The sequence below is a fragment of the Apodemus sylvaticus genome, chromosome 8 (assembly GCF_947179515.1).
Source record: "Apodemus sylvaticus chromosome 8, mApoSyl1.1, whole genome shotgun sequence".
Classification (NCBI taxonomy): domain Eukaryota; kingdom Metazoa; phylum Chordata; class Mammalia; order Rodentia; family Muridae; genus Apodemus; species Apodemus sylvaticus.
Genome location: NC_067479.1, coordinates 119,461,403 through 119,480,048, shown reverse-complemented (window position 1 = coordinate 119,480,048; position 18,646 = coordinate 119,461,403). Strand labels below are relative to the sequence as shown.

General features: G+C 36.5%; 1 protein-coding gene across 1 annotated transcript in view; it reads right to left on the bottom strand.

Annotated features, from left to right (window-relative positions):
- Positions 1-339: 339 nt before the first annotated feature.
- Znf385d (zinc finger protein 385D) overlaps positions 340-18,646 on the bottom strand; it is a 293,774-nt gene continuing 275,467 nt past the window's right edge. Inside the window, exons 6-8 of the mRNA XM_052190333.1 lie at positions 2,838-3,016; positions 1,511-1,612; positions 340-573 (exon numbers count right to left, since the gene is read on the bottom strand). Of these exons, the coding sequence (XP_052046293.1) occupies positions 340-573; positions 1,511-1,612; positions 2,838-3,016 (515 nt within the window). The remainder of the gene's footprint in view (positions 574-1,510; positions 1,613-2,837; positions 3,017-18,646) is intronic.

Below are 18,646 nucleotides of genomic sequence, written 5' to 3'. Positions count from 1 at the left end.
CAGAGGAAACAGATGCCCTAAAAGCGCAATCACAAAGGCTCTGGAAGCTCTAAATACCACTAAGAGGCAGTATTGGCGATATCTCTAAAACAATCGATGTTCAAGAATAATCCTTTAATTTGGAAAAAAATGCCACATCTCCCATCTCCTCCCCCTACCCCAATCCCCACATGTTTTTATTTTATTTTTTAAATAATCTTTTCATTTTACTATCAAAATTCCTGGCTCTTCAGATACACTTTAAACTATAAATAAATGCTGCATAGTTCTTTTTTGTTTGATTTTAGTTTCATTTTGTTTTTTAAAAATTATTGCAGTACAACACCTCCTGTTTAGAATTCAGTAAGGAGCAAAGAGCACAGGAGTGTGGGTCCTCCGAATGGGCCCAGGAGCTGGCCTCAGAAGGGCTGGAGAAAGTGCAGGGGTCTGGAAGAGGGTGGCTGCTGGAGCAGTTCGAAGACTGAAGGGCGAATTCACTGCCACAGCAGCTGCAGCTGCCGCAGCTGCCAGTGGGTTTGGGAGAATTCTGGGAGCCAGTGGCTTTGAAGGTTCTTTGGAAAATACCAATTTTACCTGCAAATAGAAGAAATTTAAAAAGGATCAAGAACAAATGTTTTAGAGTTTGTAATTGGAAACTAAAATGGAAGACCACAGTAGTGAGCAGCTAAAAAGGTAAGGACTGGCAATTAAAATAGAGAGTGTGGAACTGTTTCTTTTGGGAAAAGTTAAAGATAATTACCAATAGCCCACAAAGCATGCTTAAGCATCTTCCAGCGATGAAGACTAAAATTTTCTGCATTTTAGTTGAAATGTATACCTCCACAGGAGGTCCCTGCCTTGAGAAAAAGAACAGAGGAATGTTGTGCTAAACTTTGTACATACAGCAACTGTCATGCAGAAAATATTTGTTTTAAAAATGACATTAGTTACTCCTCTATGCTTTATATTCTAGAAAGCTTATTTGACATATTGTGGAAAGGACATTTTCAAAGAACTATTTATTCTTGCATTTAATGTCCTACAGTGCATTATCATACAAAATTTAAACCATACCATTGAAATGATTTTTTTTAAAAAAGCAAACAAACCAAATTAGGAAAACATAAATGTTGCCTGTACTTCATGCTTTATCACCTAAACACTTTAATTCAGCAATCCTAGGACTTATCTCTGACATCTTTTCTGAGTGTGTTCCTTAACATCAAAACCACATTCTAAGGATTGTTCACTGGACTCAAAAGCCTGACTTATGTTCAGTTTATATACTCAGAGACAAATCTCAGCTTAAATAGATAATGTTAAAGTGGCAAACACTGAAACAAGTCAAGTAAGGAAGGATTCCACTGGCAGAGGGCAGACTGGAACTAAAACTCAGCTGTTTTTATTGTCTTCAATTTATGACACCTGTTCCACATAGTAACTGACACCTGCCATCCCATATAACTCTTATGCAGACTGTGGGACATAGACATCATCACCTTCTCTTTTAGGAAGCAACAGTGTCACTCACCCCCAGTGGATTTGTTGCCTTCTGCAGTTTGCTGTAGGGGCTGTACTTAGGTTTCGGGGGCTTCCCAGCAGCTCTGTCTTTGTGCCTTCTACTGCTAATATGCTATTGAAAGCAAAGAAAATGACAGGTTTAAAAACAACACATCAAAAACATTCCACAAATACATATATTTTTAACCTGTAAGAAGATAATCTAGATTTCATGCAAACTTCACAATGACAAAAGGAAAAGAACAGTGTACACTTCTTGTTTGGATACTGAAGTCTTTCATACTATTCATTTTAATACAATTTTAATAAATAGAACAATTTTCTTTTCTTGCCTGTCTTTTCCTTATCCCTCCACATATCTCCTGAAAAATAATTACAGAGGAAACGATGTCAGAAGAAATTTAAAGTGCAAATAAAAAAACATGACCAAATAGGCATGAATGTATTGCCATACCAGTAGCTATCCTCATATTTGAGCAGCCAAATGTCAATCTATTACATTCTAAAACTAAATAACTAAAGTTCAAAATACCATCCATAGACAAACCACAACACAATATGAATATTCAGCTGGAAAAGTACCACTACTTTCCTTAGAAGGCTATTTGTAGCACAAATGGCTGTCCATTGTTACTCATTGCATCAGCAGGTAAATAAGGATAAGAGATTCAGAACAATAAATACAGAAAATAAAAGGACAAAACAATAAAATATAAAAATATCACACAATATAATACAGCACAGTATGAAATTAGTTGTAGCATGAACATAGCTAAATTTGTAAAAATAGAGCATAATATTGGTCTTTAAAGAAAACCAACTGCTTTGAGTGGAAAACTCAGTCGAGATAAGTTCTAATATCCCTTCATCTCTAAAAGTGAGCCTACAAGAAACTAACAAACTCACTGCCAACAATTTGTAGCAGATTTTATTAATTAGCCATTGCATCTTAGTATTCCCTCAACAACTAAAATAAACATCTGTTAAAATAAAGACAGTGAATTAAAGATAAATGATGCAAGTAGGTGGATGGATGTACTTATAGGTGGATGATGATGATGTAGTAGGATAGCCTGATGAATGAATGGTATGTGAGTAGATGTGTGAAAGGATAAGCAGATAAATGGAATGATGGATAAGTGGATAGGTTTTAGTCAGAAGATGATGGATGAGTGGTTATATGGATGGCTTTCTGGGTTGGTAGATGGGAAGAATTATGGATGGGTGAGAGGATGGTTAGTTATATGGATATAAGGGTAGGTGGAGAAGTTGTAAATAAAGAATCGAAACACACACAGACTACTCAAAGTGTGTTCCTGTTGGTTTTCTTATGGTACCTGTTTGAGTTGTGTTTCCGAGTTCACATGAACATCACATGTTTCGCAGTGAAATGTTTTGTTTTGGAGCCCAGTGCTTCCCTTATTGACAGGACCTTTGCCCTTCATTCCTGCCCTAGGAAAGGCCTTGATAGTTCCACTTCCATTGCGGGCTTCTAGCATGGTTTTGTGTTTAGTACCTATAAGAAATATGTAGAAAAAAAAGAGAAAAAATAAGAAAAGAAAATATATTAATAATGATAGTATTCAAATAGAATTCCAAATGAGGTTTTACTGGAATACATTTAGGACACAGAAGATGAAACAAGGAACTCTTGTTTTATAAGACAGTATTAAGTCATTAACTTTTAAAAAGGCCAATATCACAAGTAAGTGTCATCCATAAGTTCAGTAATTAAATGAGAGGCCTGGGCCAATATTCATTGGGTGTGACTTTGCTTCATTTACTCTTGATGCTAATGTGACCCAAATGATAATTGCTAATGAGGAATGATCTTTTTGTTAAAGGTATGGTTGAAGGTGATGTGCACCTCATGGTGTGCTTATAGCAGTGGCTCTAATTAAGCACACATTTTAAAAAGAATTCAAGTAAGCTTTCTTGTATTTGTGATTTAAGAACAAAGAGAAAAATTAATAGTAATAGTGAATATCATATTAATTTTTTTGTTTGTTTTAGAAGTCATAAAAGGGTGTGAGATCCTCTAGAACCAGAATTATAGGCAGTTGTTATAATATCCCCACATGGGTGCTGGGTACAGAACTGGTGTTTTCTGTGAGAACAAAAAGCACTCTTAACCAGTGAGCATATCTCTTTATCCTGTCAAATAAAGCTGTGAAAGGATAGTTAGTGATGTACTATAATTTCAAATGTAAGCAAGTTTTTAAGAAGAAAAGTTATTTAAATGGCTAAGTAGTTACACTGAAAATCAGTTTGTGTTTTAAAATATTAAGCTACTCAATCTATGGGCTGTCTTACCTAATTAACATAATTTTATTAACATTTATTTCTGTCATATTAGCATCAAAATAAATGAGGCAATGTCATACCCACTGACTATTACCTGAGGCCTTGCTATTGTTTTATATAGTTCTTACTGGAAATTTCCCTTTAAAAATTGCTTCAAATGTATCACCTTTTCTAGTTTGTATATGTATGTATGCATGTACATGTTTGTTTATGTATATGTATATGTGTGTATGTGTATGTGTATATGTATATATGTATTTTTTCCAAATAATGGTGTGTATTTGCTATGGAATTTTTTTATCCTGTATGCTTATTGCTTAGTTTTTCAAATATGTAAAATGTTTCTGAGTCACATTGGAAGAACTACTGAATATTCGTGTGAAAACAATATTGTGAGTATAATACAGATCATATGATGCTAAACAACAGACAAATCAAGAAAAGAGATTTATAGCTACATTTTCTTCCTTCAAAAAAGCAGAGCTTCCCCAAGTTCAAACCAAAAATGTTCTTTCCTATAACTTAGATTGTTCTTGTTGATGGTGACTATTCATTGGGCATAGCTGTTAAAAATGCTCTTGTACTAAAGAACAGAATTGGCGTCTTGCAGGAAGAGAGGATGCACAGAGGCTTAAGCCTCAAAACGGGCTCGCAGTGATGGCTGAGATGCTTTGTTGTTTGGTTTGGGTGATCAAGGCTTGCAGTACTGGGATCATAAATGTTTCCTGGTTTCTGAAGATAGAAAAGAGTAAGAGACTCTAATGTGCTAGGGAACAAGAAAGAAATGTGTAGATGCTACCTTACAGATGATTTTATAGAAGATTTAGACAAAATTGAAAGGACTTATGAGGCCACTTTAGGTGTAAGAAAACTATAGGCTACCTCATTCTGAATTTCACAAGGGAACCACTGCTTATCTTGGCTTTACATCATTTGTGAGTTGGAACTGGTACCTAATGTGTAGAACTCACACATACTCTCTCTCTCTCTCTCTCTCTCTCTCTCTCTCTCTCTCTCTCTCTCTCTCTCTCACACACACACACACACACACACACACACACACACACACACACACACACACGCACACACACACACACACCTAAAAATGTAAGAAATCTGGTATAACAGGTACAGTAAGTCCATCTTTGGCTACAATTTATCCTCAACCATCCAAAGAAATTTTTGTGCAATATGACCTTATGCACATAGTTACAGAATGTCAATCACAATAAATAGCTAGTATGTAGCTTTTATGAGATTTTCACAAGATGGAACAAGTTGTGAAGATTCTTGTATTTTCTCTAAATGTAGTTAACTTCAGAAACAAAATGTGTACTCTTAATTTTAAAGCATTTATATCTCTGAGAGAGAAAATGTTCACTAATAATATAAACATCATGACTATTCAAAGCTTTCTTGAATATTTAATGCATTTCATAGACTATTCTAAATTTTCTCCTGTTCAATGCCACACTATGAGTGCTATTATTATAACATCTTGAGAAGAAAAAGCAGGTGCCAAAGGTCAGGCCACCACATTTGACCATAAAGCAAACACCAATTGAAATAATAGAAAAAAGAAAATCAATTTCTGTCTATGCTTTCAAATACAGACTCCGTATTTCAAAACTATTAGGGCCCAGTAATATACAAGTTTTTCTTCAGCACACCATTCTACACAGCAATGTAGCTTTTGAAAACATTGATTTTACTTCAAGATTTTTGAACTTCTCCATCCTCATTGTTCTTTACAACCCATGTCATTTATTATTTAACAGAGTTTCCTAAATCTTGACATCTTGAAAGTGTGTCTATGACCCATGATACCATCTCAGGTTTCAGCAATTTGAGAGCACCTTGCAAAACTGACACCTGCTTGTATAACTGCTCATACTGGCATTGAAAACTTGTTTCTTCCCTTAACTTCTTCCCTTTCTGAGGACAGAAATTGTGGAAAGCAAGGTGGACTGTGACCTTTGTAAGATTGGCACTGACAATGGCCTCCATTTGAAGTACCATGTCTTCTGAAAGAAGAAACCACTGGTTAAGTTGTTAGTCATGTGTCTTTCTGAAATCCTATTTGTGTTAACATTTGTTTGGTTTTGGATACTTAGAGGAGGCAAAACACAGTTCCAAAATGTAAAGAAAGGGGCTGTGTTCCTTTTTATATTGTATAATCTTTAGGATGTCTTTCTCTTTGTCCTCCTTGTCCTCTTTCTTCTCCTCCTTTTCCTTCAACTCCTTCCTCTCTTCTTCATTTTCCTCTTTCTCTATTTCCTCCTGTTCAAATTCCTCCCTTTACTCACCTAACTTTTTCTTTCTCAACTATTTCCCTCCTGCCATTCCTTTTTTTCTCCACTCTGTGGTGCTGGGAATTGAACATACCACTTCACACTTACCATATAAGCATCCTCCTGCAGAGCTCTACTCAAGACCTATGACTTCCTTTTTGTGTCTGCTTTGTAAGTAAAGTGCTAGTATAAAGGAAAAGTGGATACAAAGGGAAACTATATATCTCATTAATAAATAAACCAGTAATAGTATTAACTTGTTATGAAATTAGATAATCTCATTTTAAAGGAAATCAAAGACAAATCTACCAGCTAGAATTTATCAAAATGTGAAAACTGGTTTGTATATTGCAGTCTGTTATTTTCTCTTTTAATTTATTCATTATTTATGCATGTTTCTTAAGAGGCTCATATGTGTCATGGCACACAGTAGAAGTCAGAGGAAAAGTTTGTGGAGTCAGTTCTTTCCATTCACATGCAGGTAGGAATTGAATTCAGACTGCCAAGATAGTATGTCCTGTCCTAGATCTTACCTAATGAGATATTATATATATGTAAATTTTAAAACGATTGGAAAACTTAACTAAAGTGATAATGCCTATAATTTTTATGGAGTCACATAACATTTTAGAAATACACATAAATTTTAATGACAAAACACTCAATGCAAAGAATTACAATTACTTCCTTTCTTCCTTCTAGAATAATGCTGTAATAAACATTATACTCATTATATTTTTATACAAGTGATAGGTTTTTTTCAGTAAAGATTTTGAAAGTGGTAGTGTGAAAACAAAGACGCTCAGTGTTACAGTGTCTTGATCCAAACTTTGTATGCATTACTAATACAGTTCCATAGAGGAACTCTACCTTGCTATAATTCACCTTGGGAGAGTCTGTAATTTCCCCACTTATAAGTAATTCCAATGCCTAGAATTTAATATCCTAATGACCATTCATATTTCAGTGTTTAACACCATGGAATTATAATCACAATGCCTCATGAAATTGCCAATAGTCATCTAGGCGCCTTCTCATTCACATGCCATTGGTAGGGCCTATGTATATTGCCTTAAAGTAATCCACACACATAACACAGTACATAAGGCTCTTTTGGTATATTTGGTTATGCTGTTCATTATGTATTTTCTCCTATGCATTACAGAAAAAATGCTACACCTGCATACCTGAAATTAATGTCGATCATCACAATCCCCTAGTATTCTTCTCTAAAACCTTTAACTATAAAATTAGTCTTTGGCTTTCTGGATTCGATCTCTGGATCTGGAACACCCTCAGCCATGGCAAGCCATCTCCAAGCAATGCAGGAAGCCACCTATACAACCAACAGCCAGTGAGGAGGAGACAGCCAGCAGAGCCTGCATCTAGAGTTGATCTGGGCCACAGAGGTACATACCCAAATACAACTGCAAGAGAGTGGGTTTCGGCTGACATCTTTACTTCTGTGACTGTGCAACAGATTGGTAGGCAGGTTTCACCAGGGTAGAGGATCACTTCGGACAAACCACACCAGGACTCCACCTGCACCCAGGAGCTCCGCAGCACCACAGCAATTTGTGTCAGGGAAAGCAGCTCTCCCAGGGTTGCTGAGATACACACACAGGAGTGGCAAGCTCCAGCCAGTGACAGCAGGCCCAACTAACACCAGAGGTAACCAGATGGCAAAAGGCAAAAGTGGGAACATGGCTACCAGAAATCAAGGCAATATGGCATCATCCGAATCCAATTCTCCCACAACAGCAAGTCCTGGATACCCCAACACACCAGGAAAGCAAGATTTGTATCCAACAACAGAATACAAGAGATAGAAGAGAGAATCTCAGATGCAGAAGATACCATAGAAAGCATTGATACAATAGTCAAAGAAAATGAAAAATGCAAAAAGCTTCTGACCCAAAATATCCAGGAAATCCAGGACAAAATAAGAAGACCAAATCTAAGGATTATAGGCATAGAAGAGATTGAAGATTTCCAACTTAAAGGGCAAGTAAATGTCTTCAACAAAATTATAGAAGAAAACTTCCCTAACCTAAAGAAAGAGATGCCTGTGAACATACAGGAAGCCTACAGAACTCCATATAGATTTGACAAGAAAAGAAATTCATCCTTTCACATAATAATTAAAACACCAAATGTTCTAAACAAAGAAACAATATTGAAAGCAGTAAGGGAAAATAGGTCAAGTAACATATAAAGGTAGACCTATCAGAATTATACCAGATTTCTCACTAGAGACTATAAAATCCAGAAGAGCCTGGGCAGACATCATGCAGACCCTAAGGGAGCACAAATGCCAACCCAGACTGCTATATCCAGCAAATCTCTCAATTACCATAAATGGAGAAACCAAGGTTTTTCATGACAAAAACAAATTTACATAGTATCTTTCCACAAATCCAGCCCTTCAAAGCATAATGAATGGAAAACACCAACAAAGGGAGGGAAACTACACACAAGAAAAAGCAAGAAACTAATCTCCTTTCATCAAACCCAAAAGAAGATAACCACACAAACATAAAAATTGCATCAAAAACAGCAGGAAGCAACAATCAGTATTCCTTAATATCTCCTAATATTAATGGACTCAATTCCACAATAAAAAGATATAGACTAACAGACTGGATTTGTAAACACGACCCAACATTTTGCTGCATACAGGAAACGCATCTCAGTGTCAAAGATAAACACTACCTCAGAGTAAAAGGCTGCAAAACACAGTTCTCCAAGCAAATGGTCCCAGGAAACAAGCTGGAGTAACCATTCTAATATCAGATAAAATAGATTTTCAATGAAAAGTCATCAAAAGAGATACAGAAGGCCACTTTATACTCATCAAAGAAAAAAATCAACCAGGAAGAACTCTCAATTTTGAAAATCTATGCCCCAAATTCAAGGGCACATGCATTCGTAAAGGAAACCTTACTAAAGCTTAACACACACATCACACCCCACACAATAATTGTGAGGGCCTTAAACACCCCACTCTCTTCAATGGACAGATCAGAGAAACAAACTAAATGGAGTGGCAGTGAAACTAACAAGTTTTTTACCAAATGGACTTAATAGATATCTATAGAACATTTTATCCTAAGTCAAAAGAATATACCTTCTTCTCAGCACCACATGGTACCTTCTCCAAAATTGACCATATAATTTGTCACAAAGCAGACCTCAACAGATATAAGACGATCAAACTAATTCCATGCTTCCTATCAGATCACTATGGAATAAGGGTGGTCTTCAAAAGCATCAAAAATAACAAAAAGCCCACATACACATGGAAGCTGAACAATTCTCTACTCAATGATACCTTTGTCAAGGAAGAAATAGGGAGAGAAATCAAAGACTTTTTAGAATGTAATGAAAATGAAGGTACAATGTACCCAAATTTATGGGACACAATGAAAGCAGTGCTAAGAGGAAAATTCATAGCTCTGAGTGCCTACAAAAAGAAACTGGAGAAAGCATACACTAGCAGTTTAACAGAACACCTGAAAGCTATAGAACAAAAAGATAATACATCCAAGAGGATAAGAAGGCAGGAAATCATGAAACTCAGGGCTGAAAGCAACCAAGTTGAAACAAAAATAACTATACAAAGAATGAAAAAAAAAGTAGGAGCTGGTTCTTTGAGAAAATCAACAAGATAAATAAACCTTTAGCCAGACTAACCAGAGGGCACAGAGGCAGTACTCAAATTAGCAAAATCAGAAATGAAAAGGGTGAAATAAGAAAAGAAACTGAAGAAATAAAAAAAAATATAGCATATCCTACTACAAAAGCCTATACTCAGCACAACTGGCAGATCTGGAGGAAATGGACAATTTCCTAGACAGATAACCATTACCTAAATATAATCAGGCTCCGATAGACCATCTAAATGGTCCCATAATACCTGAAGAAATAGAAGTTGTCATTGACATTCTCCCAAACAACAACAACAAAAAATCACATGACCAGATGGCTTTAGTGCAAAATTCTATCAGACATTCAAAGGAGACCTAACGCCAATACTCTTCAAACTATTCCACAAAATAGAAACAGAAGAAATATTACCCAACTCGTTCTATGAAGCCACAATTTTGCAGAAACCAAAACCCCACAAATATCCAACAAAAAAGAGAACATTAGACCAATTTTTTTAGGTATATAAATGCAAAGATACTCAATAAAATTCTTGCCAACTGGATCCAAGAACACATCAAAACAATCTTTCACCATGATCAAGTATGGTTCATCCCAGGGATGCAGGGAATGGTTCAATATACAGAAACCCATCAATGTAATCCACTACATAAACAAGCTCAAAGATAAAAACCACATGGTCATTTCATTAGATGCTGAAACAGCATTTGACTAAATTAAGCATTCTTTCATGTTAAAGGTCTTGGAGAGAACAGGAATTCAAGGCCCATTCCTGAACATAATAAAAGCAATATACAGCAAACCAGTAGCCAACATCAAACTAATGGATAGAAAATGTAAGCAATTCAACTAAAATTAGGGACTAGACATGGCTGCCCTCTCTCTCCATATTTATACAATACAGTACTTGAAGTACTGGCCAGATCAATTAGACAACACAAGGAGGTCAAAGGGATAAAAATTGGAAAGGAAGAAGTCATACTATCACTATTTGCAGATGATATGATAGTGTACTTAAGCAATGCAAAAAACTCCACCAGAGAAATCCTACAGCTGATAAATAATTTTGGCGAAGTGGCTGGATATAAAATTAACTCAAGCAAATCAGTAGCCTTCCTATACTCAAAGGATAAATAGGCTGAGAAAGAAATTAGGGGAATGACACCCTTCACACTAGCCACAAACAACTTAAAGTATCTTGGTGTGACTCGAACCAAACAAATGAAAGATCTGTATGACAGGAACTTCAAGTCTTTGAAGAAAGAAATCAAAGACCTCAGAAGATAGAAAAATCTTCCATGCTCTTGGCCTGACAAGATTAATATAGTAACAATGGCCATCTTGCTAAAAACAGTCTACAGATTCAATGCAATCCCCATCAAAATCCCAACTCAATTCTTCATAGACTTAGAAAGAGCAATTCTAAAATTCATCTGGAATGTCAAAAATCCCAGGATAGCTAAAACTATTCTCAATAGTAAAAGAACTTCTGAGGGAATGAATATCCCTGACCTCAAGCCGTACTACAGAGCAATTGTGTTAAAAACTGCATGGTATTGGTACAGTGACAGGCAAGTAGATCAATGGAAAAAAATTGAAGACCCATAAATGAACCCACAGAATTATGGTCACTTGATCTTTGATAAAGGAGCTACAACCCTTCAGTGAAAAAAAGATAGCCTTTTCAACAAAAGATGCTAGTTCAAATGAAGGTCAGCCTACAAAAGAAAGCAAATTGATCCATTCTTATATCCTTGTACTAGGCTCAAGTCCAAGTGGATCAAGAACCTCCACATAAAAGCAGACACACTGAAACTAATAGAAAAGAAACTGGGGAAGACCCTTGAGAACATGGGCACAGTTGAAAATTTCTGCAACAGAACACCAATATCTTATGCTCTAAGATCAAGAATTGACAAAAGGGACCTCATAAAACTACAAAGTCTCTGCAAGGCAAAGGACATTGTCAACCAAAAGACAAAGGACAAACCAAAGGACAAAATGGCAACCAAAAAATTGGGAAAAGATCTTTGCCAACACTACATCCGAGAGAGGGCTTATATCCAAGATATACAAAGAATTCAAGAATGTAAACCCCAGAGAGAATTCAAGAATATTCAAGATATACAAAGAATTCAAGAATGTAAACCCCAGAGAGCCCCATATATCCCCCTTAAAATTGGGGTACAGAGCTAAACAAAGGAATACAGAGGAATAACGAATGGCTGAGAAGCACCTAAAGAAATGTTCAACATCCTTTGTCATCTGGGAAATGCAAATCAAAACAACCCTGAGATTTCACCTCACACCTGTCAGAATGGCAAAGATCAAAAACTCAGGAGAAAACAGGTGCTGTTGAGGATGTGGCGAAAGAGGAACACTCGTCCACTGCTGGTGGGGTTGCCAGCTGGTACTAACATTTTGGAAGTCAGTCTGGTGGTTCCTCAGAAAATTGGGAATGATACTTCCAGAGGACCCTGCTATACCCCTCCTGGACATATGCCCAGTGGATTTCCCAGCATGTAATATGGATACATGCTCCACTATGTTCATAGCAGCCCTATTTATAATAGACAGAATCTGGAAAGAACCCAGATGTTCCTCAATGGAGGAATGGATGCAGAAAATGTGGTTCATATTCACAATGGAGTACTATTCAGCCATTAGAAACAAAGAATTCATGAAATTCTTAGACAAATGGATGGAACTGGAGAATATCATCCTAAGTGAGGTAACCCAGTCTCAAAAGAACACTCATGGTATGCACTCACTGATAAATGAATATTAGCCTAGAAGCTTGGAATACCCAAGACACAATTCACAAATCAAATGATGCCCAAGAAGAAGGAAGGTGTGGCCCCTGGTCCTGGACAGGCTCATTGCAGCAGTGTAGGGGAATACCAGGACAGGGAAGTTGGAAGGGGTGGATTGGGGAACAAGGGAAGGGAAGAGGGCTCATGGGACTTTCAGGGAGGGGGTATCCAGGAAAGGGAAACTCACTTGAAGTGTAAATAAAGAACATATTGAGTAAAAAATAATAGCCTTTTGCCACCTTAGTCTTCTTACACAGACTGCATCTTCCATCTTAATTTCATTTTGTGTCTGAAGTAAACAAAACATCAAAGTCATAAACACTAAATACACACAGTAGTATCTTTGGGGTCAGAATGCCAACCAATGTCATAAGGCATTAAAAACTGTAGTGCTTCTGTTAGTTCCCCAGTTTTATCAAGAGCAAATATAAATGTCAATTTGGTAGGAGAAGATACAATTAAAAAGCAATTTGTCAAATAGAGGCAAGAAGTTTTTTCTTTATACCAGAAAGGGCCTAGCAGAAAAAGGACAGCTGACATGAATCTGGGGTATGACACAAAGCATACAATGAGCCAAGGGTCTGAGAAACTTTGAGAAGCTGGATTCAGGCTCAATATCCTAGTTCAGATGTGATGAAAATAAAAACATGAAATCAGTGAATCTTTATAACCCAATAAGTAGGTGAGCAACAGACATCCAGGAGATTCTTTTACTCAGAATCTCCTAGAACTTTGACCATGGGGGAATGCTCTGAGGTATTTTCCCATGCAAAAATCCTGTGAATATCTCAACACTTTGAGAACAGTCTGTGTATGACTAGGACCTAAAACCATGCTTTCATATGCCTTTGTCAAGAGAGTAACTCCTACTCAACAGTGAATAGACAAACAACAGCTCATTTTCATAGTGTAATGAGAGATGATGCTTAGTTATTTGCATGTAACTTTGTCTTTGATTACTTTTAACATAAACTAGTGCGGTAGTTTGAATAATAATGACACCTGTAGGCTTGTATACTTAAATAATTGTTCATTAAGGAGTGATGCCACACGAAAAGGAAATGCGACCTGTGGGAAAAACTGTCACTGGGCACAGTAGGTTTTAGCTTTCAAAAGCCTAAGGCATTTTCGGGTCTCTGTCTGTCTCTCTTTCTCTGTCTGTTTCTTTCTTCCCCCTACCCCAGCACCACCTTGCTGCTTGTGAATCCAGACACAAAACTCTCAGCTATCATCTCTGACTACATATATCATGCATACAGCCATAATGATAGTGAACTAAGCCTCTGAAATTGTAAGCAAACCTGAATTAAATATTTTTTCTTAAAAAAGACATTACAGTGGTGTTGTCTCTTAAAAGCTATAGGACACTGGTAAAGACAACTAGATTTTTTTTTTACACTTACTTTTCTATTTATATTTGACAGCATCTTACTTATAAGATAGTCCTGTTTTGCATTGAACTTATGATTCTCCTGCATGAGACCTCTAAATACTAAGAATACAGGCATATATCACTTCATCAAGGGACTTTTTAAATAGTGCAAGAAAGGAATAGATAAGTTATAAATATTTTATATCAAATTCTAAGAACTCAAAAGGTCCAGTGCCTGTGATTGTAAAGTTCCATGCCTTCAGCAGACAAACTGTGTTATGGATAAATTTCACAGATGTTATAAGTCAGTGACCTAACTGGAAACACCACCATTGCTTTGTACATAAGACCACATTTAGCAAGAATTTCCATGTAACTACATAGTGAGAAAATATAAGTTACCACCACTCTGAAGGCCTTTCTTCTTTTTGTTAACCAGTAAGAGGTCAACAAATATAAAGTAGCTAAATACCAAACATTCACAGGAATGTACAAGCCCTTTTATATCAGGTAATTCAACCTATTACTTCACTGCATAGTTCTGAAAATGTATTTCTAAACTATGGTCCTGGTATATCATATAATAGAAATGTCTGCAGTGTTAAAGATTGCCACAATATATATATCCAAAATGAGAAAGACACCTGTTGGTCACATGGCTTTTTAGCAGTTGATCCATGAGAAGCTTAACTTGAGAGTAATTTAAATAACATGATATTAATGCTTTGCATGTAAGAACTTCTTCATCTGCAGGCAGGTCAAGGAGGAGCTTTGTGCAAGTCAGCTTCCCATCAGTACAGTAAAATAACAAAGCTATCACTTTGTGATTTTTTGAGATCTCAGTCTTTGATTAGGTGGTTTCATTGTCTTGATGACTAACCATTTCATGGCAGTTTCTAAAGAGTCATTTCACAGCCAGGAAAGGACATTAAAGAGAGAGGACAGATTCCCAGAAACTACATCATGTACATACTTCCAGTGAGTTAAAGAGCTTTTACTAGGCTCCACCACCATCTTTTCTCCTCGTGTAATATTTTAAAATATTCTGTGAGAATGTCATGCATATAAAATATTTTCATCCTGCTTTCCATCTATTCCTAAATACAGCTTCAATATCCTCCTCCAAAATTCTAGATTACCATACCAGGAACAAGGCATTTGTGAGTGTGTGTGTGTGTGTGTGTGTGTGTATGTGTGAGTGTGAGCATGAGTGCTTCTTGAAGGCAGGGGCCAGGTCTTGGTCAGAACTATATTATCAGTATCTAACTCTCAGTAGATGATCAAGGAACATGAGGTATTAGACATTAATCTAGATAAAGCTGAAAAGTATTAACTTTTTCTTCTCAAAGGAGTTCTACATTTAGACTATTGATGCAAGCATGGTATAGTCTTCCTCCCTCAACTGTATTAGGTTTCTCTCTGCCTCAGTGTTCACAGCAATGAAAGTAGAAAGTAATGCTGTAATTTATTTGAGTGTTTTCTTTATAGTATATCCCATTTTAAGTATTCCATGTGCCCAATGTCTTTTAGACAACTTTCTCTTTCTCTTCTCTTAGTTTAATTTTGTTAACACAAAAGGAGAAATCTCTAAGCACTTGATAAATTAACAAATTTTCAAGTAACTTAAAACTTTGTAAAGTCTCCCCATTGATAATCACTATATTTTATATGCCTTAAAACTTGTAAGTGCTAGATCAAATTCTGTCTGGGCTTAGCAAAATCAGGGTCATTGTTTTAAATAATTACCAGACTAATCTGCCCAACTTTGTCATTAGCTTGGACAACAAACCATTTGATAGGTTTCTCTTTCACTTCAAACAAAATCAAGTAGAAGAAGCAAAATGTAGAGGAAAACCAAATCAGAATTAGTGGTACAACTCTGATATTTAAGAGGATATTCTGTTTTAAAGGTATCTTCTATAGTCAGTTTCTGTCACATGCAAGGGGGGGTTTCTTCTTGTGAGGAAAAAGAAAATTATTATTTGTATAAAGACAAAATATCTTCTTTTTCCAACAGATTGGCTGCTTTTGAAGAGTGCTGCTCTTTAAACCTATACCTAGTTCTAGAAAAATGAGAAGTTCTTCAGCATGGGAGAGTGACAATAGAGAGACCCAAGGTGAGCAGGCACGCTCTCTGAATGCATAAAAGAACAGCTTTCAGAAAGAAAAAAAAAACACATCACTAAATAGACAAAATGAACCTAGCAGTCTGCATTCAACTAGCACTGTAGGCCATCAATGAAGAATTATGCAGAAACCTACAGGTCTAAATTTGAAACAATTGATATGGTTATTATGAGAGAAACAGCACAAGCTACTACTTATCCTGCAGTGAGCATAAACCTGGGCTCTAGATATACTAATCCACTTGCAGGATTTTGTTTTGTCAGGAAATTCCTAGAAATTCTAAAGCTACACAATTCTTTGGCTCATGATCCCTCCAACATGATTTCCTTTTAGAAATATCATAGTATATGTCAAATAAGTGATGGTAGCACAATGGAGATAAAGATGAGAAAACAGTGTTATAGTCAGCTCAGTTCTGAATTCTTTCAAACCCAAGAAAAGGAGATCATGTGTCAAATAAAGACTTCTATTGTCAGTGCTGGGAACTAAGTCACAGCATCTGATTGGGCTACATCTCTTGCCCAAATAAGGTTTGATTTAAAGATTAATTTTATTCTGACAACTAGCCTGCAATCTATATTCACAGAAATTTGGATATAAAGAAAGTGATTAGGAGAGACACATGGATCACCCTGGAACAGGATAACAGAATGGATTTCTTGTGTGGATCAGGACTGGATGAGTACAGGAATGGGAGAATTAGGCAAGGAGGGAGGAAAGAGAGTTGATGGAGAGAATTCAAGAAGAGACATCTGGAAATGACAGCCATTTAAGGGATGATATAAAAACCTAGTGTTTTATTCCTAAAACATATGAAGTAGATCTTAGTAGGCTCTCCTAATAATTGGGCATACAGAATACCATTTGGCTATCTCTTGTTACTAAACAAGGCTCCTAATACTGGGACTGTGTTGCATTCAATTGAATTGTTGGCCAAGAGGGTTCCATAGAAATTCCCAAACAACCAACAGTGTAGCCAAGACACAGGATTCTTCTTCAGACTGACACCCTTGGTTCCATTGCCAAGTACAACTCCCACACAACTCAGTGAATACAGAAAAGTCTAGCTGGTGTCTACAGGGAGACTCAACAGCTGTGTCCTTGTGATGGGAATGTACTCTGTATGTTACCAAAAGAGAAAAGTAAACAACAGCCCAGTGACCCAAACCTTTGATCTACAATCTGTCCTGCATAAAAGATATTGTAGGATAATTGTGGCACAAAGATTGTGGGAACAAACTGATTTGACTTAGTTCAGAGAACCCATATCTGACACTGCATGTGTGATAAGAACTAGAGGCTAGATAACCAAAAGAATAATCAAATGAAGGAGAAGAAAGAAGAAGAAGAACAAGAACAAGAAGAATAAGAACAAGAGGAAGAGGAAGAGGAAGGGAAAGGGGAAAAGGAGGAAGAGGAAGAAGAGGAAGAGGAAAAAAAGGGAGAAGAGTTGAAGAGGGGGGAAGAAGAGTATTATTAATAAATAAAAAAAATTATAAAATGTTTCTATATGATATTCTTTTATGGCCATAGACCAGTGTCTTATTTAGTCATCCTCACAGAAGTTTGCTCTTGCAGTAGATAGAAACAGATACACAGACCCATGGTCAGACAATATATATAGAGAGAATGCTTGAAACACACAGCTTCAAATGAGATGTCTCAATAAAATCCATCCCCTCAACATTCACAGAATCTTGTTGAAAAGAGGGCAAAAAGATACCAAGAGTCAGAGGTTATGGAGAATATCATGAGAACAAGACCATTTGAATCAATTGATCAAGAGTCATATGAACTCAGAGACAAAAACAGCATATATAGGGCCTATAGGGTTGTATACCAGATCATTTGCATATACACTATGGCTTTCAGGTTTTTCTTTCTTTCTTTCTTTCTTTCTTTCTTTCTTTCTTTCTTTCTTTCTTTCTTTCTTTCTTTCTTTCTTTCTTTCTTCCTTCCTTCCTTCCTTCCTTCCTTCCTTCCTTCCTTCCTTCCTTCCTTTCTTTCTTTCTTTCTTTCTTTCTTTCTTTCTTTCTTGCTTTCTTGCTTTCTTGCTTTCTTGCTTTCTTGCTTTCTTGCTTTCTTGCTTTCTTGCTTTCTTGCTTTCTTGCTTTCTTGCTTTCTTGCTTTCTTTCTTTCTTTCTTTCTTTCTTTCTATTCATTTTATATCCCACTCACTACACCCATTCCTGGTTACTCCCTCCCACAATCCTTCTGCACACTCCCCTTTTTCTTCTCCTCAGAGAGGATAGGGACTCCTTTTGGTATCACCTCACTCTGACACATTAAGTCTCTGTGGATCTAGGCTCAGCTTAGTATTTTTAATGGAACTCTTGAGTTTGTTAACAAGTCGTGCTCTGATTCTAATATCTGTTCTTGGGCCTCTTTTGCTTCTGTTAGGAAGCCTTGTCTAGCCTTGATATAACAATTTTTTTATCTTATTATATTTTACTTTGTCAAAAAAGAATTGGCAAACTAAAAATAAAATTGTTTTCTGTGTTTGTGTGGGTGAGGGTGGCAGTGTACTGGATTCCTGAAGCTGGTAGTTCAGCCACTTGTACTAGAAATTACAT